The sequence below is a fragment of the Meriones unguiculatus genome, chromosome 21 (genome assembly GCF_030254825.1).
Source record: "Meriones unguiculatus strain TT.TT164.6M chromosome 21, Bangor_MerUng_6.1, whole genome shotgun sequence".
Lineage (NCBI taxonomy): Eukaryota > Metazoa > Chordata > Mammalia > Rodentia > Muridae > Meriones > Meriones unguiculatus.
The window spans coordinates 45,959,727-45,984,834 of record NC_083368.1 but is presented as its reverse complement, the minus strand read 5'-3'; the positions used below and the strand labels follow the sequence as shown (position 1 = coordinate 45,984,834).

The window sequence follows — 25,108 nt, the reverse complement described above, 5'->3', positions numbered from 1 at the left end:
GACTTAGAGCCAAATGTGATAGATGATTTTATTTGTTACCTTAATGGGATTTACAATTAATCTAGGAGTTACAATCTAACTCACACTCTGGGCAGAGAGGATTAACTGACTCAAGGTGCTATCTGGAACATATTTAGGACTGCTGAGACATCCAGTTTTCTGGCTTGAGAAGTTACTGGATTCTCAGCCTTTCCAGTGTGCACATGCTATAAGCTGGTCTAATAAATCTTCTTTTATAAGATATATCCCGCTGGCTTTGTTTTATTATTATTATTATTATTATTATTATTATTAATTTATTTATTTTGAGAACCTGCCTAAATGTCAGATATGCTCCAAAGACTAAGAGCCACTTTGATCTAGAAAACATACCTGGACAATCAAATCTAGACTTGAAAATCTAATACTCCAAAATGCACTAGTTTAATGCTTCTTGATGTCCAGAAGTTCTCAGCATGGCAAGAGGTTCTTCTTCTAAGGAAAAAAGTGCTAAAATGTATATTCTCAGTTATCACTCTTATCAGGCCCTCTTATCAGGGTCTGCATTTTTTTTTTCTTCACACAGGATCTATGTATGTAGCTCAGACAAGTCTAGACCTGAAAATCCTCCTGCCTCAACCTTCTGGGTGCTAAGACTACAAGCCTGGTTTGGGCCTTCAATTTTATTTTTTACCTAAAAATTGTGTGTGTATATGTGCGTTTGTGTGTCAGTATATACATATGAGTGCAAGTACTTGCACAGTCTAGAAAAGTCGCAGTATGCCCTGGAGTTAGAGTTACAAGTGGTTGGGAGCCATCTTACAAAGATGCTGGGAGTTGAATTTGTACCCTTTGGAAGAGCTTTACCCTCTTTTAACTACTGGGCCGTTTCTCCGTTTCTTAGGGCTTTTACTTTACATAAGGCTTCTTTTCTCTCTTCAGTGATAACTGCACTGGACCATGCCATGGCTCCTTGAAGCTGATGGCGGCCCTGTGGTGTCTACGTTGTACTCTCTGGGGCCTGTGTCCCCGGCTCCCTTCCTTCTTCCTTTGCTGAGTTTCTTTTACGCTGGATGATATCTGGATGCTAACGAATAAACCAACGGACACACCCTCAGAAAAGTCTTCCCTAAGTTCAATCTACAATAGGGATTGTTTAGTCGAAACTAAATGCGTGCGGTCATTATGAAAAACCACTCAGTAGAAATCGTGGTGTATCTCCACCTCTTTATATCCAGTAGAAACAAATGTATGCTTTTAAAAAATGCATACGTATTTAAAAACTTCTAATGTGTGTACTGAAACAAGTCCTACCCAGAGAGAATGTATTCCAACTTCCAACTCCCTCTTTGGTTCCCACACAAATTTCCAACATGCTAAGAGGCCTTTGAAGCCAATGGAATAATATTATGTATGAGCATGTGGGTATGGAGGGGGATGAGAAAGAACACAATTAAATGTTACCAGAACACAGGAGCTTTGCCCTAATTGCCATGTGTTTTCTCAGAGGCAGATTTTACTGGGCAAAACTGGCACCACTGGACAAGAAAGAGGCTGCAGTGCTCTTGCAGCCAGGGCTGACGGCAGAGGGTCTGGAGTGTGTTATAAAGGCCCGTGATCACAAACTCCTCAGTGACCCACCCGTAACTTCAGAGGAATGTAAACCCTGGGTCGGAACACTGATGCAGGCCCTTGGCTCGGAGGCCTGCTTGCCTTGCAGTGGAAGATGGGAAGTAACTTCATCTTTCAGAGCTTCCCAGCACAGTCTCTTGGGGTGCACAGGAGAAGGGTGCATCCATAACCAGGGCTTCAGTGCAAGATGAGGAGTGTGAGCAAGTGAAGAGTTCTGGGGTGTAGGTTACATGGCAGGGAAAGGTCTGCAGTGAGAATCCTGAACATTAGCTTGGCTTCCATCTCTCTCCCTCATGTCCAGTCCCCAGGGGCTTGCTTCGTCATTCTGTCATTGTCATTCCTCTCTGTCTGTCTGTCTCTCTCTCAGTCTCTCTGTCTCTGTGTCTCTGCCTCTCTCTCCTCCCTCCATAGCATTTTATTTCTTCCTTATTCCTGAGGGACAATTTCTCAAACACAAAAATACTTCAAAATTTTCTGGAGATGCTAGTGAAACACAAATTTCTGGGTCTTGAATTAGAATCAGTAGTCTGTGGAGGTTATCTAGGCATCTTTCCCTCCTGAATTTGATGCAGGAGTTCTAGGGGAGAAAAAAGCAAAGCTGCTGGTAGAAAGGATCTCAAAACCTCAGGATGCAGCTCTGAATGAATGCAAGAGTTGCATATGAGTGCATTGTTTTTGAAATGCAATACGTTGCCTAGCTCAACAACATGGGGGCTGGGTTTACTTTCTTTATTGGCAGCATCACATCACATAAACTGCTAATCTGCTCCTGCCTTGGTTTCTTACTTAGAACAAAGAGGTGTGATGTTGTCAGATCCACAGGGATGGTGAAAGTATTTAATAGTTAACTTATGGCAAATGTTTGGGACAGTGCTGGCCATAGCAGGAGCACTGGTCCAGAAGTCTTGTTCAGAAAGTAGTGAGATTGTTCTGAGGTTCACATCACATTTCACTGTTATGGAATAAATATCCCTGGTCTGATGACACAGGTGCATTGAACTGAGTCACTATAAGCTAAGTTAAAACCCCAATTTCCAGTAAACACAGGAAGAAAGCAAGTGATGATGGAGGAAGGGAATGGTGTCAGGCAGCTGCCTTCTAAAACTTACAAAAATGTTCAGCAAACCACAGGAAGCAAGAACAAGACAAAGATCTACCAGAGGATTCACAGAGAGCATGGCTTTGCTCTGACCTTGATTTTGGACTCCTCACCTTCAGCCCAGGAGACAGTGGATACCTGTTACTTTAAGGTCACCCAGCTTGTGGTGGGGGACTCTTAGAAAATGCAGACAGCTCTCCTTTGAAGCTGTCAAAACCTGTTTTCAATGTCAGGCTTGGGAATTTCTGAGTGCTTCTGCACCCCTTCGAAGAAGAGCTTGTCCACTCTTTCTTGAGGTGACCCCCCGGTAGGAACCTAAATCCACACTGTAATTAGAGCCAGTTGGCCAGTTTCCGTAGGTGGCCCATACATTTCACACGTTCCTTATCACAAAGTGTCTAGTTGCAGATACCGCTGTGCAAAGCAGGCCGAGCACCACCTCGGGGTTCTTTTTATTCTCCACAGACTTCTGGTGTCTATTTGGTGCCACTTGTTGATGCCGAGTGTCATCAAATGGGCGACAGAGAACAAACGATGGTGTAAAAATAGATGAAGAAGGGGCTGGAGATAGGAAGCTGGAGCCTGTGTGTTAGTGAACTTTGGCAGAGAGGAATGGTTGTTTGGGCACACTTATGTTTGCCAAGCAAGATAAGAAATGGCTGTAGCCATTCAGAGAATGGCAAATGCTGTCCCCAGTAGAAAAGACCCAGTTATTAAATGCATGGCAATCTTATTTTGTCCAAACACACAATCAGAGGGCTCATCCGGGCGTCTGGCTTGCTCACTGAATTCTGTGTTTATGCTTTGGTGTTTGTTATTCTTTAAGCTTCTGGGCTTGTCATGGGACAGATATGAATGATTACCATACTAAGAAAAAGGGCTCTTTATATTTTATTCAAGATATAGCAGGCAGAAATGTCTTTGGCACTGGCAGGCTACCCCTTAGTTCCTAAACATGTTTGCTTGAGTTATAGCCTTTTAAGGAGTTAGGTGCTCCTTTTTCAGCTGCTACAGGGTCCTTCCTGGTGGGAGATGTTACTTCCTACCATGCGGCTCAGTCAAAGGAGCATTACAAACAGCACGAATTTTACCTCACTGCCGGAATATTTCCCCTCCAGTGCTTTTAGTCTGTTTATTAAACAAATAGAAAACGAATGAAATAAATCTGTGCAGGCCTGAACACTGCTTGGCAAACAGAGGAAAGGACACACGCTAGTGTTCTGGCAAGGAGAATCACAGCCCATTGTGCAGAACTGTCACCTTATGTAAAGTGACTCTCAAGACAGGGCCCCTGACTTTTACTATGGGGTTTTCAACGCACATATGATTGGCAGATTGGTATTCGGGTCTAGAGGAGCCCTTATAGTGGGTGGTGCACCGCAGAATGATGATCTCTGTCCTTAAAGTCTAATCACTGGATGCCAGTAACATCCTCCAAATTGTGACGAGTAACACTGTCTCTAGATGTTGCCAGATGTCCTTTTGGCAGGGAGGCAAAATTGCACCTGGTTGAGAGTCCTGCCCTAGAAAGCCATAATGTGCTGTTAGAAGTCTCTATAGCCTGGAATGCCTGTCTGTTTATTGCAGAGATGTTTGCTTTGCTCTGCCGTGGCCTTACAGAGCCATATATTTATTCATCTAACATTTGGGAAGCATTTACAATTTGAGGATGGAATAAATGAAATGGGGAAACAGGACCAGGTCAAGGTCACGGGGCTGGCTCTAGGTCACTGAAAGGGGACAGTGTAAATAAAATAGACAGGAACTTTGGCTTTTCAGATTTAGAAATCACTGCAAGGGAGGAGTGGCATCCTTCTGAGGCGCACTCATTTACTTTTCGGTAAAAGAGGAAGTCATCACCCCTCCTGATTACAGATGAGTAGCTTCTAGAATGTCAAGGAATCAAGGATGATGTCTCCTAGGCCCAAGTCTGTTCCTGCTACAGAGTCTCTCACTGGCTGTGGAATGGGCACAGCCCATTTCTCCCATTGCTCTCTACCTGGTCACTTCTTTGTGACCTTGAACATTTCTCACTTGAACCTTTCCTTCCAACTAGGTTATCACTCTTACTTAATAGTATGCGTGTGTGTGTGTGTGTGTGTGTGTTTGTGTGGTTTCCATTTCTGCTAGCAGACTCTAAGTTTCTGAAATGTAGTGGATCATAAATCAGTATTTGTCAAATATATGAATGAATTAGTGAAACCAGCTGTCTTAGTTATTCTTCTATTGCTGAGAAGAGACACCGTGACCAAGGGAGATTATGAAAGAAAGCATTTAATTGGGGCTTGCTTATGGCTTCAGGGATTAGTCCGTGACCATCATGGGGATGGGGAGAGCATGGCACAAGAGCATCAGTTGAGCTTACACCCAAAAACAGAAGGCAGAGAGAGAGAGAGAGAGAGAGAGAACTGGGCCTAGCATAGGCTTTTGAAACCTCAGAGCCCACCCTCAGTGGCTTCCTCCTTCAACAAGGAGATACTGCTTAATTCCTCCTGAACAGTTCCCCGACTTGGGAACAATCATTTAAATATATAAGCCTATTGGCACCACTCTCATTCAAGCTACTACCCAGGGCACTGGTACGTCTAAGCTCCGCCTTACAAAAGCAATCACTGTCTTGGTGACATGCTCTTTGGAGGAAGGGAGGGATTGGGATGAGAGGAGGGAGGGAACCACAGGGGGGACACAAATGAATAAAGTGTAATTAATAAAGAATTTTTTTTAAAAAAAGGAATGGTCCTGAGTGTGTTATTAGGTCACTCAAGAATTAGAAACTGAATTCCCTGGTAATAGACCTTTTTTTTTTTTCAGTCCAGCTATAATTTTGGTGAAAGCATGCACAAAGGCTGAGTAATGGCAAGGAAGATGGCTCAATTTAGTTTTGTGTATTGTGAAGAATTGGATTGAAACCTACAGGTTTTGGTGTAGCTTTGCTTGTGAGTTCCCTAGAAGTGCTCAGGTGGTACAGAACTCAAGCAGCTTCATGGTTAGTTTTGGAGTCACACAGCTGGGGTGCTAAGTGAAAGGATTAAAATCATGTGGGCCTTTAAATGCTAAACTTTATGTCAGTTGGAGAGAAACAAACTTTACAGCTCCCTGACGGGAAAATGTGACTCAAAGTAAGGCTGCCTTTCCCTTTGCCTGTTAGTCATCCGATCCTATTGCTCACAGATGGGCCTTAAAAGAACTCCAAAAATGGGCCACGCGAACTAGGTGAGTTTGACAACTTGGCTTCATACAGTCTGGGAACTTTCTATTCAGCTAGGTCTTTATGAGACCATTGCTCTAACTGAAGCTGCAATTATGCCCTTTATGAACTTAGATGAACTGGATAGCTACAAAAACGAAAAAAGAAAACTTGAAGGTTTGTTGCCTACTTTGGAACTGAGTCCTGGTTCATCTTGGAACACAAGCAGCCAATTTGGAGGCAAGTGCAATAAAAGAGAAGAGTGCAAAGCACAGAGTCCATCAGAGGATGAAATGAACTCCAGATCTAAACTGTTTTCAGAACCAAATGTGTATTGCGACCCATACACATGCGGCTTCAGCAGGCCACCTGTGAGTTCAGTCTTTCAAAGATGATTTAATTAAGTGCCACTGTTGCACTCTTAAGAGCAAAGAGGCAAAAAATAAAATAAATAAAAAAGAGCATATGTGTAAACTGCAAAAACTTAGAAATGTATATGCTAAATGCATATAAAAAAATACTGTTGGTGATTAGCTAGGCAGGGTGGCACAAGCTTTTAATAGTACTTGGGAGGATGAGGCAGGTGAATGCCTGTAAGTTCAAGGCCAGCCTTTTCTACACAGAAGGTCACCTGACAGCCAGAGTTAGTTACCTAGTAAGACCCTCAACAAACAACACATACACACACACACACACACACCTTATTGATGAGAATACTTCCAACTTTCTTGCTTTGTCAGGTGCATTTCTGTGCTTCTACTTTTGTATGAATGTTAATCTACTTGAACTATAAATCATTAAAAATAAAAGTGAGTTAGGGATTGTCTAGTTTTACATTTTGATTTTTGTAGACAGAGGAAGAAGATAGAACTTGGCCAAGTCCCAAAGCAACATTGGAGATACATGTCCAAGAAAGGACTAGAATTAAAATTTACTCTGGGACTCAGTTTCCCCATTTGCTCTGAGGAATGAATGGCATTAGCAAATGTCAGTCAGTGACTTAAGTTTCTTCCCTCTGAGGTACTGGAGAACTTCATGGCACCTAACTGCTGTGGATTCTCTGAAACTCCCCATGATTCCTGGTACCCAAGGAATTTTACAGCCCTTTTAGGAGAAAATCCAATGGGCATTGTAAGCTCCAGTGCAGGCAAGGAAGAGGGCTGGACGTGTCATTTTGGTGCTGTGAACAACATGCTGTCCTCTTGAGGGAGAATAGACAAGAATAATACAAAAGAAGGGAAGGCAGCCCATAGGTGGATTTTATTAATGAAGTGATCTTCACTTTGCATGGAAAGTTTATCTCATGTGGCTGCTGCAGCAGAAAATACCATATTCCGGTAAAATGGCTAAGACGCCCTGTGCTCCACCAGTGTGGAGCTAGTGAAGTAATACTTCCCTTGAGGTTATGAAAATCTTACTGGGATGCATTGCTTTTTATTAATAAGTTCTGAGTGTCTAAGCCAGCCTGAACTTAATTCCTGCAGCATATTAGCTGCATCTAGAAGCTGGAAAGGAAGCCTCCATGGAGCCTGGGCCCTTTCATGAAATCATCTCATCAGATTTTCCACATCTCAATGTGTACTGTTTTAAAACACTCTCCGGATGGTTGGGGGCTTGTTGAAGAGCCTCTCAAGCTACACCCTTCCGTGAGTTTGTGAGTTTGTATCTCAAGGTTCTATCACAATGGGGTTTATACAAGCAGCAAGCTCTGTGAATATGTGCTCCGTGGGAGGCAGTGGAGGGCGGGTTTGCCGTACAGATAATGCTTCACGCTGACCTTTTAGTCGCTGTAATGGGTGTGCATTTTCTGGGGTTCTGCTTTTGGGTGTTTACCACTTTCATTCTCCATCACTGATTAAGGCAAAGCTACATCAGTTCTTCACCCAAGCAAACCAGGCATTCTGCTGAAATAGAGAAAGGCGTCTACACATGTCCATGTTAGGCTGTGTGTGAGTGTGTGCTGTCATAGAGAGGGAGGGAGAAAGATTTAAGAAGTTGTAAGGACAAGTAATGAAATACATACACAACGCTAAGGAAGGCACTTTGTGTGACACATTCCTGAGACTGAACACTCTTAGGACTTGGAAGTATTTTCTGCTTTCTTTTTAAGTGACCCACGCTAGCCTTCTCTTTTCTTGAGTGGTGACTCTGCTGGATAAATCTCGTAAATCTGCCAATAACTGACAATAAGCAAAGATGGCTGTGCTTCCCAAAATATCATTCAGACCAAGCAGCACCCTCTGCCTTGGAGATATCTCTTTGTTCCTAACCACCTTTTGCTCTTCTCTAGAGTTTCTCCAGAACCTCCACACCCTTTCAAGGCCAAACTAGGTGCCCAGGTCCATGCAATCGATAGCACAGTAACTTGAAGACTCTAGGAGGTGACATTCCTTTTGAGGCATAAAATCATGCTTGCTTCAAAATATCATTTGGTTGTGGAGATGTTTAATGCTTCGCAGCAAGTGACAAACTTAGTTTGCATCTCCCATTGCCTAAGGGATTTTGGGTTGACCCAGTAAGGGTGTGTTTACACTAGTGATTCTCAGAAAAAAAAAAAAGTCATGGTGCCTAGGACTGGGGAATCCTCATGGCAAAGAGTTCTATTCCCCTGTGCTCAACAGGCTTATTGGTTTTTCACATCACAAGTTTCCTCGAAAATGACAGTCTTTCCCTGTTATTTACCTACTTTTATGTCTAATTATCTGCTTCTCTTGTATTTTTACTTCTAGTTCTTTTTTTTTTTTTTTTCAATGCAGTTTATTCAGGAACATTGAACAATCCTCGGACCCCGGGGAAAGCCAGCCCACAGCTTAAATAGCCTCTGGGTAGCCAACCTAGGCGTGCCACGGGGGCAATGCAGATAGGTCCACATACATGGAAGCAAGCCAGATCCTCGGCCTTAGCCAAATGTGGAGTTGTTTGTGACAGAGAGCACTCATCATCTGGAAGGTGGAAGGCGGAAACCAGCTCCATCTTTAAGGCATAGCATTCTGCAGCTCTCTACAGTTCCCCCTTTTTGTTTTAGACGCATCAGGCAAGAGTAGAGGTCTGATCTCTGATATTAGAAATAAATTGGGACTTTGTACCGATGTTCATTTAGGTGTCATCCACCCAAAGAGCATCAGACCGTCCGATACCTTTTTCTCAGAGGCGGGACCTGGGGCATCAACCCGCATGCAATCACACATGCTCTTCTCTGGGTCCAAAGCGGCTGACCCTGAGTGCAGTGCTTAGCCTCGCATCCTGAGCGTATCATTTTAGCTTTTTATGGTATCCAACCATGCTTGGGGAGAATGTCCTGCTTCAATGGCTGTAAAGGCCTGAATGATCATGGCTGCATCACACTGTTGTGAGACTCTAATCTTGCATATATACCACAGGCTTGTGTTTTGCACTGGTTGCTCTTTTTATAAGCTATCTGTAATTTGTCAAAGTCACTTTGATTTTATTTTTATCACAGATGTTAATAAGGTCCTCATAACTGGTGTCATTTGTGAGGTGAAAGTCCTTTTAACTTTGTCCACTTCGGTCTCTGACAAAGCATTGTATGTGCTAAGACTGTGGTCCTGGCCTTGCTGTTTGATACCAAGTCACACTCTAACTGGCTATTTACACTTCAACACTCTTCCTCGGTGGCACTTCTTCTTGCTATATATTTTTAACTGAGTCATAACTCAACAGATATTTTACACTCATCCTGTTGCTGATGATTGTTAGACATGTTGTAGTAATCTATCTGCTATTACAGACAAGAACAGGTCGACCATCGGAGATAAAAGCTGACCTTCTGTTGCCTGTGACAGTAATGAAGCAGTCACGCCTGAGTTCTACATCCTGTCCATTATAATTTTTTAAACCCCTTTTCTCTGAGAAGAGATCGGTGAGTTGTAAGAGGCTAGCTCTGGTGTGAAAGGAACCCTTTCTGCTATTGGCCTCGTGGATGGCTGTTCCAATCTTCCGAGCAAGAAGTTCTGCATGCTTGTCCTCTCCCAGTGATAAAGCAAAAGCGAAGGAAGAAGTGGCTAAGCCACAAGCAGTCAATGGCATCCTGGGAATGTGCCTGGGATATGCTGGAGCTTATCCTTGATCTGTGGAGCCCCAGGAGGTCAACACTAGAAGGCCCAAGGAAGATGTATTATATTTGTGTTCATCTCATACTGGCATTTAAAAAATAGGAAATAACATTAAAAATACATACAAATATTACAATTACTTGCAAATATGTATGTATATAAGCATACATACATATAAAATACATTCTTCTCTTAATAGACTGATTTTTTGGACATTTTTATTACTGTTTGAGATTTTTGTTTTCTTGCAAGGTTTCAAATTGTAGTCAATGTAGACAAAAGGCACAAAGAAAGTCAGGTGATAATATAACCCAACTGTGTTTTCATTAAAAAAAATAAGACTATATAAGCTAAAGAAGTTGAGTGTCAGTTCAATTTAGCCTCTATTTTCTGGTGGTTGACTCAGTGCTGAGCTCTGGGTCTGGGGAAGCTAGAGAAGCAAGGGTCATTGCCTTGTTCTACAGACTCTGGCGTGAGATGAGGTAAGAAAGGGAGAGAAAGTCTTCTGCAAAAGAAGGAGACAAGACCATTTTCCTCTTCGTGAGCAGTAAAACAGGGGCTAGAACTCTGTAACTTGCTACAGCAGTGAGCCCATCGGTGCAAGAATAAAGAACAGATGCAGCTGGTTCTTTAGGAGGCCCAGGCATCTGAGGATGTTTGGAGCTCTGGGAGGGGTCCCTCGTGTCCTGGGACTCCATGTTCTCTGGGTCCTGTGGGGAAGCTGGTCTTCCTAAGCATCGCCTGAGCATGCTTTATGGGAACAACTCATTCGCAGATCTGTTTCACTACAGAAATGGAAGGGGTTTATCCAAGCATTATTTGGGGGATTGGTTGTAATCCTTTTCAGTGATGCCTTCTCCCTTTAAACAGTACAAAACAAACAAACAAACAAACAAACACCCTGGCTTTTTGAGGCGCAAACAAGAAGAATCCATTGAAACAACAAAAATAATCAGTGATGAGTCTGACAAATGCAGCTCCCTTTCCTTGATGCTTTCCCTTTCCCTGGTGCTCACTTCCAGCCATGTGCTCCTGCTAACAACCTAGGGAGGGCAAAGACTGAGGCATGGCCGAGGGAACATTTCAGTTGTTCTAGGGGATTAATGCTGCCTTGTAAAAATGTACTAGTTAAGTCTGTCTTTGTTTCTGGCATTTGTTTTTGAGAACAAATATGGAATGCCTAGGGAGGAAATCTCAGAGAAACTCCCTGAAGAACTCAATAGACCTTCCTCCCACCAGCATCTAATAGCTTCCTGTTTCCACAATGTATGGCTCCCTGGCACGTATGTCTACACAGACTGAGCAGGGAAACCGAGAGCCTTCAGGAGAATTGCTCTGTACTTGCTGGAACCTGCTTCCTTGCTCTCTCACGGTTGCCCCAGCCCAGGAGCTCTCACCAGCCTGGGTGATCCCAGAACTTGAACAATTCTTCAGTCAACGCCCTCGCTTCTGCTTCCACTCACTGAGATGCTCCAGGGTCTGTGCTCATCTCTGCTCTTCGCAGCTCAGTGCCCTCGGCCCCTTGGGAGCTTGCATGTCTGGGAATTTCCATCGGTTTGTACCTCCATTTTCTTTCTTACCAACTCTCCAGGATCTGGAGTCAGGCCCTACAGTGATACGCCTGTTACTCCCAACATAACAGATCCCATCAACAATTGCTGTGTGCTAAAGTATGTGGCTGCCGTCACACAGTTCAGCTCCTTCATAACGCCAGTGTTTCCCTGGAGTGTAGCTTGTTACAGAGGGGTATGGGTATGGGCTTTTGAGTTCTACTGTTTGTGTTCTAAGACTGACTCTCCTACTTTCTGCTTGTGCAATCCTGAACAACCTGTATTTCCTTTTTGTAAAATGAGCATGAAGGTAATAATAACAGCAGTGAGCGTCTCACCGGACCACCGGAGGAGTAGGTGAATCGAGTGCCATTGAGCCAGGCTGTAGGAAATACTGGAAGGAGTACCCTCCATTCCTCTCTCCCTCCTACTCACACATTTAGCAGTAGGGTGCTTGTAACCATCAGGTGACTCTGTGACCCCAAAGCCCCTTTGTGTGACTGAGTGAAGAAGGCCATGCTGAACTGGCTTCTGGTTTTCCACATGGCTCTGGCTACACTGAACTGCTGCTGATAACAGGCACACACACACACACCCCGCCCCTGGCTGCTCTTGGAGGGAACCTTTCTGTGCAAACATGCACTTGACTTCGGAGATTGCCAAGAATTCTCTGCTTTGTGTCTAATTGTTGTCTGCCCTTTAGTTCTATGATCTTCATCAGAATTATCTGCGTGCATATCCCTGCCCTAAGCCCTGTGGTCTTGGAGATGGGGGCTGTCTTCAGCTACTCAGGTAATGCCTGAGCCTGGCTGAATATGGCGGGATGAGAGTAGAAGTGGACGTGGGGAAAGCTGGAGCTGAGGTGTGTGCAGCCTAGCCTAACACGGAGCATGTGACAAGCCAGGGGCAAGCATTTGTATAAGACATTTTAAAATCTTGTTTGTTTGCTTTTGGTCTGCTGGATTTTCACTATTTGGTCTCATTATTCACTGTAAAATGCGAACTTGTACTTGTGTGTTTGGTATCTGCACCATATAATCTGTAGATACAAATATCTAGCATTGAATCTGTCAATGTTCTAGCTACATTGTAATGTGAATGAGCTCAGGAAAAATTAGAATACTTAATGCAGCTTTGAAATTTTAAATTACTTTGAGATATACCCCACTGAAATGTATTTAAGTCTCCTCAAAATTAAAAAAAAATGTCTGGTTTTTAATTACCAGAGCAGGCAACAATGGAGAGGGGGAAACACGCTTGTATCTTTTTAAGGGAACTTGTACTTCCCCTTCCATGAAGTAATGACCAACAAGAGACATCTTTGTAAGATGTCAAAAAAGCAAGATGTGTTTTGTATTTGAGCCATCAGCACAGTTTCTGTGAGAGGCTGGGAAATCTGTATTCTCTGCAGGTGTAGCGCTGTTCTACCAACTAAATGTCTTGGAAGTCAACCAGTCCATGGATCACACAGATTTCCTTTAAGACAATATTCAGAAACATTTCCCCCTCCCTAAACAATGGTCCATGTAAAATCATGCTGTTTTATGTTTCCTGGACTAACTGAAAAATAGTTAAGTGGTTTTAAACATTATAATCTTTTGATTGAGTCACTGACAAAATATGTGATGGAGAAGTGTCAGTTTTCTTAACCCTGTGATGGATGGAAAGAATCCAGCGGTGTAGCACAGGGTAGATTGAGTTTAGAATGTGCTCACCCACATGAGAGCTTGCTGGCTGTGATGAAGGTGTGACAGTGGGGAATGGGGTGGAGGGAGCATACTTGGAATGTGAAACCATCTACTATCCAAGTGAGAGATTCCTAGTGTACCCCAGGCATAAGAATCAGAGATAGGCAATTGCCAATGAATTTTAATGCTTTTTTTCCTTCCAAATTGAGGTACTTTTGGTTTGAAATGGGGAGCACCATTAATCGTTGCCCAAGGTTACAAAAAAAACAAAAACTGGTTGCTCAAGACTGATCAGTGTGGGATGGGGCAACATGGAACATAGGTTGCCCCATTCAGGTTACGCTAGGGCTTGGGATTCCAGTTGGCTCTCAACTCCAATGGCCCCAAGAGATGGAGAGTCATGGAGCAAGGGTGGCTTGGGAGTACTCCATGTTGTTTCAAAATTCTCTGGCAAGGTTTAAAATGCCCAGACCCTCAAATAGTGTTCTGTGAGGGAAAATTTCAAAAATCAAAACCAAACCAGCCAACCAACATATAAAATCTCTCCCACGTGACTCATCTGTTCTCTTGGGGTAGAAGAAATTAGAGGATATACCATTGAGCCAACGTGGGCACAGCTGCTTCTAACCTGCCTTCAGGTTTAGAATCAATCAGATTGAATAATCATTATTTGAAGCCCTGAAAATATAGATACTTGTGCCTTCTGTATATTCAAATTTAACAAGTCTGGGTAGGAGCAGAAACATGGATTTTAAGAATTCCTCTAGTGACTCTGATGCCTTAGCTAAATTCATGAAACCTCTTGGGATTTTTAAGAAACTGTGCATTTTTAAAGGCTTCAGATTTCAAATTTCCAATAGGAGAAATTGAAAGCCAACATGGGCAGAGAGAATATTAAATATTAACTGCAATATTTCCTGCAATTTAATCATAATATTACAGAACTCAGAAAGAACTTTGATTAAAAGTATTTTCTTAGCACAGTAGTCATTCTACTACACCAGAATGTCTCTGAATTCCTCTATATCAGGAAGTTTTGTAAGAGAAGGGCATTTACTACATTCTTTTCAAAGACACATACATCTTTCAAAGACAAAAATCTTTGCAAAGATATTTCAATGACATTATAGAAGATTTTTATATGTAGCATCTTATGTACAATGTATATCATATAATAAATAATTTCAGAGAATACATATGTATATGTATATGCATATCCATACATGTTCTACAGGGCAGAAAAAAAGGGTGTATGCATCCTAGCATAAACCATCTTCATAGGAATTCATCCTCCCCCTTTCCTGGATCCATAGGAGGATCCAGAGCTCCACAGGTCAGTTTATCTGGACCCTTCTCTTTAGCAATCAGACCTGTCTGGGCATTTAATCATAGAGAACTGCTATTTCAAAGCAGGGCAAACCAGGAAGAACTAGAAGGTGCCTGCTACTGTGCACACGTGAGTGGACAGGATGCATCAACAGATGGCTCTTAAAATTTCTGGACTTTTTAGATTCTATCCTCTACTGCAGCTGTTCATAACCCTCTAAAAAGTTTAGACGGCACTGCCATTAATGGAAAAATATCCCATAACATGAACGCTTTATAATTCAAGGATATATAGTATACTTTGTCATAATAAAAATATACAAATTTATTCAGTTAAAGTCAACATCTAGACAATTTCTCACTGTTTTTTACCTTAGTTAAGAGATGGAGATACTTTTACAAAGTATTTAATATATATGTATACATATAATGACTGACTGAACTTAAAAATCACTTCATATGCTTAGGAATTAATAATGTCCCCCATTTTAGTATCTTCCTTCGCGTAATAATGTGTAAAAACTTGCAATCAAGATGACTATTATGTTGTCTTATAAACTGGACATCTTGAACTCTGAATATGATTTTAGATGTTGCAAAATATTAATTACCATCTTACAAAGCAACTTAAACCCATTAAACAGACAAGTAAAACTGCTATCAATTCCAACAGAAGAGGATGCCACCATGGTATTGGAAGTGTGCTTTGATTATATGTATATTACAATGGCTTAATTTTATAAGTGATGCTTATCTGACATCAATCACTTTTTTCTAAGCTATTTTCTCATGTAAAAGGTTCATGGGTATGTCAGAAAATTCCACTGATCCTGTTCTGCTCATTGCATACATGTCTTTGCTCCATGATTTATGAAGATTGTGTTTGTATGTATTTAGGAATCACTATGTTCCTGTTTTAGGAATGTTACAAACAGAAATTTTTACTTTTGAACAAAGACCTCTTCCCAGATGTTCTGATTTGTCTCAGCGCTAATCTCGGGATCACTAAACCCATTTCTTCCCCATGACGATAATCCATGACAAATCAAGTGATTGTGTCTATTCTTTCTTAGTGGCACATTTCACATCTGTCTTGAGCACCCTTGAAACTATGGAATCACGTTTTTCTGAGACTATTTTAAACTTCATTAATGCTTAATTTTTATTAATGTCAAAAAGTGGGGACTAGAAGCTAGGCTGGTAACCATTATGCTCCCACAAATCATGTTGTTTTGTGCTTAGATGATTCTATCCCCGATGTATGTACCATTTTTTTTTCCATTTCCCATCTAGACTACAGAGTAATTGCTGGTGCTCCTCAAGTCACTAAGGGAATGCATTTGATTACATCCGTTATAAGTTGGACGTATTTCACTGAACAGACCTAACCTACCGAACTCAGGGGTTCAGCCACACGGCACACTGTAGTATCAGTGGTTGTTTCTCTTGTGGTTGTATGGTCAGCTGGGAGCTATGGCTCACTGCCACTGCCCAGCATCACAAGAAACCATTGTACTACATATAGCTAGGCTGGGGAAAGGTCAAGATTCAAATTCTTGAAGCATAGTTTCTCCTCAATTTGTTTTGTTTTTGTAGCTTTGCAAAACTGATCAGGTTAAATCACTGTGAGTTTGGGCCACTTGTTATTTCATCCCTCTCCTGCTTGCCCAGCATGGCTACACCACACCTGTACTTTTACCTTAGCCTTTCCCAAAAGTCTACTTTCTCATATCAATAATTCCACACTTGAATTCTTCCACAGCTTCCCACTGCTGGCTTGGGAAACTTTAACTTTGAAATGAGCATGAGATTTAGGATGCTGCTGTTTGGTTATAATGTCTTATTTCATTTTTATTGTCCTTTGATTGGAATCCAGAGATTCTAATCAAAGTGAGATGTTAAACTCTATATGGTACAACCACACCTAATTCTCAGAGGTTGTTGTGGGAGAGGGCTTAGAAAGTAACAGGAAATTTGCTATAACACTGTAACGCAGAGTCTCATAGAAGTGTTAGGGTCACAACACCCATGAAGCCTCACCAACATGGCTGCCTACATAAGACCTGAACAAGGATGACATCAATAGATAACACTAAGGAACAGGAAAGCTCCTGAGGCCTGAACCCAAGAAAAAAAACTACAGGCAGCTAAGGAATGCTGAGAGTGAGAGAAATAGTTTTTCTCGGGGAAGAGCATACCAATTAGTCATCCAATACCAAACGGTCATCCTTGAGAACATGTACATACCAGTAACACTATATACACTGAAAAGGCAATGTTTATATATTCAGATAATTATGTATGTGTGTGTGTATATATATATATATATATATATATATATATATATATATACAATATAACAATATTCAAAGAAAAAGCAGCTATGAATCTGAGAAAGAGCCAGGAGTTACAAGGGAGGGGTCTGGAAGGAGGAAAGGGAAGGAGTGGGAGTCATGTAACTATAATCTCCTAAACTAACATTATAACCAAACTTAAAATTAAAATAAAAACGTGGAAGTGTCTAAGGAATCGAAGAAGACCAACAGAAGGGGGGAGGGGAGAGAAAATGGAGGGTAGGGAGGTTCGGAGGAGAGTGTGCTCAATACACAATACGTAAATCTATCTGTGTAAAAATGTTTTTCAAAAGGTGTGTGTGAGAGAGACAGTCTTATCTCCTTTCTTGCCCCCTCCTGTGCCCCCTCCTGTGCCCCCACGCAGACTGTCCTGCCCCACCCCAAGTGACAGCACATGCCCTGCATGACCCTCTCAAGTATTTTTAATGAATATTCTTCTCTCCCTGTTTCTCTTAGTAGAGCGGCATCTTCCTGACAGTTGACATCAAGGACAGTTGTTATTGTGTGACACCATCTACGCCGACTTATTACAGCATTAATTCATTCTGTTTCTAAAACGACAACGGGATTTACAGTGGAACCTCGTATTACCTCATGCCAGTGAAAAATAAAGTGAAAGCACAAAGCCACATGTGGGAGAGAGTAAGTAAAATGCGCTAACAAAAATTTAAAAATCTAGCTACACGTGTCCTGGCAGTCAAGGCAAAACTAAAGCAGCCATTGGTGGATGTGTGTGTGTTTAAGATTAAGATTTTAATAATATGTGTATATCTTGTCTCATTAACAGTAATATTTCTATCTGCTGGATTTAAAGACTTAAATAGCAAGAATCCAGCATAACACGTTGTAACAATATAATAAGTTGATTGGTAACTCGTAAAAGAATCATACATTTTAAAGCATTTCATTTACTTTCAGGTTCTAGTCCCATGTAATCAGTATGTGAATGAACATAATAAGAAAACGTAGAAATGTCAGAGGAAGAATGATGGAGCCAAGTTTTAATTACTTCAGTAAAAAGAAATTTAAGAAGACATTCAAATCATAATAATTTTAGGTAAATGTGTATATGCTGATAAATCATTATGTGGAATGGCAGAAATCTATAAGGGAACAATTTCATTGGTGATCAGTTCTATATTTAAATCTATACCCTTGTTGCCAGTGGGGCAGGTGATCATGCTCTATGTTATTGAAATGCTAATATAGCGCACACAAGGCTCTGGAGCCTTCCCACGCCTCCATACTTGATATATAGCACTGTAAGGCCTTGAACAATGAACTCTGCTGTTCTCTATACTTTAAATTTGGGCCTCATTTCTTCTCAGCATACAGAGTCTGTTAAGTTGTGGTTTTCAGCTTGATGTGAAGGTATTCGTTAAGAGCAGGGGACACTCTAGCTAGACGTTTCTAGCAGACATTTTTATGATGATGGGACTTTTCTAGCTAATACTGTGAGGAAGGGGAGGAGCCAAATGTTCAAGGGTAGCCTGGGTCTCTCTTGGCGGAACAAGTGTCTCCGAAGACATCTTCTTCAGCAGGGCATCTGCCTAACTCCTGCCTAATTCTTTTCTCAAGGTGAGTTTTTCTCGTCTGCCTGACTTTCTGGATTTGTTCCTAGTGAATGGTAGGCAGGCAATGCTGTAGCTCTTTCATTTCTCCAGTTTGGGGATCCCCACGTTCGCTCTTGAAATGGTATTTTGTAAACTGCTGTTTCCTCCAAGGCTGTTATGCCTTTTTTCCATCTGTGTTGAAGTCTCTTTTCCCAGTGTGGCCTTCTTTCTCCACTTAGTCATGCTGTGTGTTAGACCCACATCCACACGGCTGGCCTCTCTGACTCATCCCAGGAGGCTAGTTGGCTCCAGGGAATCCCTGTCCTAGCACATTGCAACAACTGGGAGGGTCCAGTGAAAAGAGCCAATCTGAAATCCTGAAATCTGCTTCTATCCTTGACCGTAGCTGCACAAGAAGGAGAAAAGCAAAATGCCTTTTTCCCCTCTAAGGAACTGTGGCTAATAAACAGATTTTAGCAATCATAACTTCCAATTTATGAAGTGCCTTCATTGCTGGTTTTAAATATTCCACAATCTGGCCAGGAGAAAATGGTCCAATTTTCCTTTTCCCTCTACCAGCAAACCAAGAGAGTCACTTTTGACAGGTACCCCCTTCCTCCGGTTGTAGATTAAACCATTTCTCTTTCTGAGATACATTATTCATAAAGGTGAAACTGCCCTGGGTCCCTCCCATCCGTAGATAGGAGGCTGTGGGCGGAAACTGCGTCATGGAGTGGGCAGGCCAGCATCTTCTCACTGGAACCCCAGAAGCCAGGATTTTCCTTGGCCCTCAAGGCCACTCTGAGGAAACTGTCTGCCAAGGACAGCTCAGGTCCAGGATTTCTCAACCCACAGGGATTCAGACAATAAATTCCTTGAGCTAAAATTGTTGAAAAGGTCAAAGTTGAATAACAAAATGATAATGAAAGTCAGACCACTGTGTCAAGTCCACAGTTGGCTAACAAGCCAGGAAAGTAATGTATTTGAAATCCCAGCAAGTACATCCTGAAGGTGTAAAATGAAGCCCCAGCCTGAAAGTTCTGTTAGCCCAGGGCAGGCTGACCTTGGCTGTCAGCACAGATGCATCTGTCCACATGTGATTAGAGCGATCCAGAAGTCAGGAGGCGGAAATTATTATCCGTTTGGTAAATTGGCTTACGCACGCACACGTGTTATGTTTTTATAGTTAAAACACTATTCGTGTATATGTAACATACACATAAAATATGTACATATATCTGCATATGTTATCGGGCTTAAACATTTCCTCGAATTTAATATATTTAAGCTAATTATTTGTAGATTATTTAGCTGAAGGAATATGCTCATTCTGTCACCAATGGCACAAAGTCTCACACAATTATTTTACCAACATGTAAAGGACCTCAACTGGACTTTTAACCTGGCAATGGACCAGAATTATCTTCCTTCCCATGTATGTGTGTGTGGCAGGGGGAGGGGGCACCTGTGGCTGAGGTTCTGTGAACTCCCACAATTCCTGCTGAACCAGCCAGCCGGAGGGGGAAGGCAGATGCGACATTTCTGAAAAAGCAGGAGCTCATTCACAGCCAAGCCCAGGAAACAGTGCCTGTCTGTCAAAACTATTCAAAACTGCACAATTTTTTTTTTCTCGGGAGAGTGGGTTGTAGTACCCAGACAGCCACCAACGCTTACCTTGACCACGTCGTCGTTGAGATGCTTGGGGTCCCTGTTGACCAGGTCAATCTCCTTGGTGTGCGCGTCGTACACTTGCTTCTCATTTACCTCGTCTGCCATGGCCTTGTTGTTGGGCTTGTAGATGTTGCCCTGTTCCCGGATGGGAACCGTATAGAGATGTCCCTGCGAGGGCAACCGGCCAAGCCAGGGGAGGGCAGCGACGGCGATGGGAAGAAAAGTTCAGAAAGAAAAACAAGCGTCAGGAGTCAGCCTGGCCGGGGGGAGAGGGGAGATCCTGGAGCTCCAAGTCTTGCTAGCTTCCACCTCGAAGGGAAGGCTTTACGCACAGAAAACTCCAGCGCTGCAAGCTTTTTAAGAGGACGGAGGGGAGGACACCACACCCCTCGGTACCAGGCTGGGAGCGCCTGCCTCTCGCGCCCGCCGCCAGGGGTCAGGGCGAAGCCCCACGCTCGCCCTCCCGCTCCCCGCCGCTCCCGGCCACGGTTCCCCAGCCCGCGGGCTCGCTTTCTGCCGGCTCTGTACACCCACTCTCCTCCACGCCACCGGAGCTGTCGCCACAACCTCACCTGCTCCCTCCGCTGTCCCTCCGCGACCCGTTAACCCTGCCCCACGGTCCCTTCCAGCATGACTAGCAAGATCCGGCTGGACCATGCAGACAGACTTAGTGGTCGCATCGTGTGTCCCTCGCACCTGCTGCATCCCCTCTCCTTCTTTTACCCCACTTTGCTCCACGGTTTTTCTGAGGCCACGGGCGCGAATTAGGTAGGTCACAATCTAACACGCTTCCATCTCTGAGCAGAGGCACGTGCCAAGAACCCCCCTCCCTCCCCCCCCCAAAAAAAATGCCCTAGAAGGACATCTCATCTGAAGGACTCCCTAACCCACCCTTACTGAGATCACGCCCAGGCTGTCTGCCTGAGGCTGAATGCAGTCACGTTTGGGAGCCAAGGTCTCCAAGGTTAGGACACCTAAGTGCCAAGAAGTAGCTGACAATGGCGGTGGTACTGTGAGGAGGGAGGCTCCCCATCCTCGGAACTCCTCTGGGGACGTCCAGGGCACAGCAAGAGTTGTTGAAGTTTTTGAGAACTTCGCTAAGTGTAATACACACGCGCGCTCCACTGCCCAAGCCAGCCACTTTAGGCTCCTGGTGGGGACTGTTCTCAAGACTGCGAGCAAATAAAACCCTCTCTCCCTCTCCGAAACACACACACACACACACACACACACACACACACACACACACGCGTGCCAGCTCTCAGTCTCCCAGTAGGTAGGGGCTGGACCGCACGGGGGGGGGGGTCTTGCCAACAGTGCCATCTGGAAAACTTTTCTAAGTCCCGCAGACTCGCAACGCAGGACCGGGGTCCTCCCTACCCCCTCCCCATCCCCCCGTGGGCTCCTTTGGTCCCCTCTCCGAAAATAAGCACTAAGACATTCCTGGCTTTTCGGCTCCCCCACCCAGCCCATTCTTCCGCAGCGGTGCCAGCTCGAGGGGAGTGCTGAGAAGGTGGAGAGAGGGCTGGGGCTAGGAAAGCAGCCCGAGCATTTGGAGTGGGAGATAGCAAAAGCAGGCACTTTGGAGCCGGAGGCGCGCCCTCACCCAAGCCTACCTCGGAGTCTACGTATTTGCCCCCAGACATGCTGGCGCGTGGCTGGCTGCCGGCTCTGAGGAGGTTTCCCTGGGCTGTGATTTAAGAGAACTGAGGAAGGAAGATCTTGTATTGTATAGGGGGGAAAGACGCTGCCGGGGGGCGGTGGCTGGGAGGGAGCCTGTTGGCGGCCGGCCAGTGGTTTGTTCTGCTCTCAGTTGGCTGGGACGTGCTCTGCGCTGGGTCTAGGCACATCCCCAAGGTTCTGGCAGCAGAGGGCGGGGAGCGCCCGAGGGGAGCTGAGAGCCCGTGAGAAAGCCTTCATCAGAGCTAGGCTGTTAGAGCAGATATTTTAGACTCGGGGCAACGTTTTCCCAGCTATAAACCAACAGAGAGGCATCCAGGGGAAAGCGCCTGTTTTCCAGGTGCATCATCTCAGCGCGGGGAGAGGGGTATCCTTGCCCAGTGTGGGTAAAGCTCTGCCCTGTCCTAAGCCTCTTCCTGCTTCGCCCACGTTCCATTATACCTCCAAGGACTGATCTGTCCCCCTGTTTCACAGAGGGACGTGCAAGATGGCTGGGAACCTGAAGGAGCGCTTTACATGTAAACACAAGGAAGGAATCTGTGTGGGCGCCTCTGCAAAAAAGAAAACGAAATTCCTACCAACAGGTTATGCCATAAGCATATTTTCAACTGTAGAAAATTTTACTTAGAGGTGCAAGTTTGTTACCAGAGAAGAGTTTCTTCCTGGCTTGAGATCAAACTCAGGGCTTTGTGCATTCTACCTGGAGGAAAAAAAAAATATTAAACAACTCTACCACTGAACTATGTCATTGTCCTCAGCCCTAGAAGAAAGCCAGAAAGATGAGCTGGCTTAGACTTTTTTTTTTAAGTTAGACTTTTAGGTTAACAACTAAAATGTCAGTTTCAAAATCAAAGTGCCAACCTCCTTTTATTTTATTGTAAAGAAAAGTAAGATTAACCATAGTTGCTTTTTACTAAAGAATGGAGTAGTGAACTAGAGGCAGCAGCTAAGAAATTTACTCTCATCCTCCCTGAAGATAGAGAGTGGAACACTGGAAGAACTGATCAACTCGCTGGAAAGAAGACAAGAAGAGACCAGTGACAGTTTCATTACTGGCAAATAACTTGCGTGCCAACAAACGCCAGAAAAGGATGCCTTCCGGTTCCACACATCCTGCCTCAGCTGCCCCTGAGGATCTCTTAGGGTACCATTTGTCTCTGTACACATTTTCTTTCATAGACGCGTGCTGCAAGGCAATTAGGCTTCAGTTCCAGGGGAAATGCAGAAACTCCTTCTTACCTACAGTCACGTATTTTTCGGGTGGCCATGACTAATTCTGACTGAAGAAGTCACCGGGGATGGGGAGAGCTGGTCTTGCATTCCAGGCCGGGAGGAGAGCCAGAAAGGTCCTTCCAGGAGTGCCTACCCATTCCTCAGCAGGGGGAAAGCCACCTGCTGGGGGATGGAGGTGCTGGTGTGGGGGATCCCATATTTCCAAGTCAAATAAACAATGGTGGCGCTTGGAATCATAATGATCAGCGAAGCCTTCTCAATGCCAAGATGAATTCCTAATGAATGGAAAACCCACAGCAACCTGTTTAAGTAACGTGCCCCAACAAGAATCGGGCACCACAGACAAGCAGCTCTTAAGCTGTTGTTCTAGCTGATGTGCAGATGAACAAGCCCATGAGAAGATGCAGGAAGCTGCCACTTAGGTGATGTAAGCCATTCTTTCCTTTGATAGTCACGCAGATTTCTGTAGGCTTGGAGGGAAATGAGCTTTCTCTAAATCACTTCAGTTTATTTATTTGCTTCATTTCCGCGTCAGATGAAACATGAAAGGGCAGCTAGAGGATTGTGCTTGTAGAGATCCTGAACTAAGCACGATATTGATAATCTAATCCCACTACCTTAGAGACACAGAAGCTGAAATTCACACACAGCAAAACTCCTTCTGAGGAAATTTTGTTGGGTAATTAACCATTTCTAACTTGACAAATAACCGTAGCTGTTAAATTCCAGGGCACAGGATCTAAATCACAGCTAATAAATTAGATGCTTTTCGTGTTCTTTCCTCCCTTCTTTCAGTCCCATTTTCCTACCATGCTTTCCCTTTCCCATTCTCATGACCCTGACTCTTTTTCCTCATCTCATCTAGTTTTATTTTATTTCTATCCTGTGATTAGAAGCCTAAGGTTTCACCATATACAGTAACATCTGTATGTTAAGAAGCAAAATCTGGTGCTGGCAATTAGCAGGTGGCCCTCAGGAAAAAGGGTACATGTCAGGGGATTTACTAATACATGTAGGTATATAAACATGCCAACATTTTAGCAATTGCTCTGTGTGCCTGGGTAATCACTAGTTTATCATCGTTACCACCTCATACACTTTCTTCTACTGACCATATCTACCAGATCCATGGAGGCCTTCTTCCTGTATTTTATGGTTTTCACTAGGAAAGTAATATTCTGAATGAATATCACATTGCTAATTCCTTTCCTATCTTTATCTAGTATCCTTGAACTATAATAAACCAGAATTGAAACCTACCTGGACTTTCTTTGGTTTAACCATTAAATCATCATCATCATCATCATCATCATCATCATCATCATCATCATCATCCTCCAATGTCCAACACTTCATAAATTAGAGAAGGCTGGCCTTGACCTTCTGATCTTCCTGCCTTTATCTATCAAATACTGAAACTTATATACATGTCATGTCCAGTTTTTCTTTCAGTATGTTAAAGGTTTTTTTATTTCATTTTTAAAAACCCAAGCAAACCATTTCTCTGCTTTTCTGATCAAGATGTGTAGAGTGTTATTCTAATCTTGTTTTCTAATTAGCTTATTTTTTAAAAAATGACAACAAGTTGATGCTTATCCATTAGGAGTGCTGTGAACATTCCATAAGGTGACACAGTTCGAGTTATTGGTGTAGCTACTAAATCATGATGGATGGCTACTTACCCTTGGGGGTCCAGCCCACAAATTCAATAATGGAGCAGACACGTTTTATTTCACAATGTATCTTAGTCAGTGTTCTATTGCTGTGATGAGACACCGTGAGGAGGGAAACTCTTCTAAAAGAACACACTTAATTGGTGCTTACTCACAGTCATTGTGGGAAGCATGGCGGCATGTAGGCTGACGTGGTGCTGGAGAAGTAGCTGAGAGTTCTGCCTCTGGCTCTGCAGGCAGCAGGAAGAGAGGGACACTGGACCTGGATGGAGCATTTGAAATCCCAAAGTCCACCCCCCAGTGACACACTTCTGCCAAAAAGGCCACACCTCCTAATTTCTGTCAAGTAGTGGCACTCCCTAATGACCCAGCATTCAAATCTATGAACCTATGGGACCATTCTTATGTAC

The 25,108-nt window shown here is 43.5% G+C and overlaps 1 protein-coding gene across 4 annotated transcripts in view; it reads right to left on the bottom strand.

Annotated features, from left to right (window-relative positions):
• Cav1 (caveolin 1) overlaps positions 1–21,886 on the bottom strand; it is a 34,151-nt gene extending 12,265 nt beyond the window's left edge. The window contains exons 1-2 of one of the 4 annotated variants that reach the window (XM_021644094.2): positions 21,729–21,886; positions 20,116–20,280 (exon numbers count right to left, since the gene is read on the bottom strand). In XM_021644094.2, the coding sequence (XP_021499769.1) occupies positions 20,116–20,280; positions 21,729–21,758 (195 nt within the window). In that variant the 5' untranslated portion in view covers positions 21,759–21,886. Of the gene's footprint in view, positions 1–20,115; positions 20,281–20,684; positions 20,704–20,835; positions 20,855–21,009; positions 21,157–21,728 lie in introns of those variants that run through there. The other 3 variants (XM_060373737.1, XM_060373736.1, XM_060373735.1) reach the window with 3 other exon arrangements.
• Between the last annotated feature and the right edge of the window lie 3,222 nt (positions 21,887–25,108).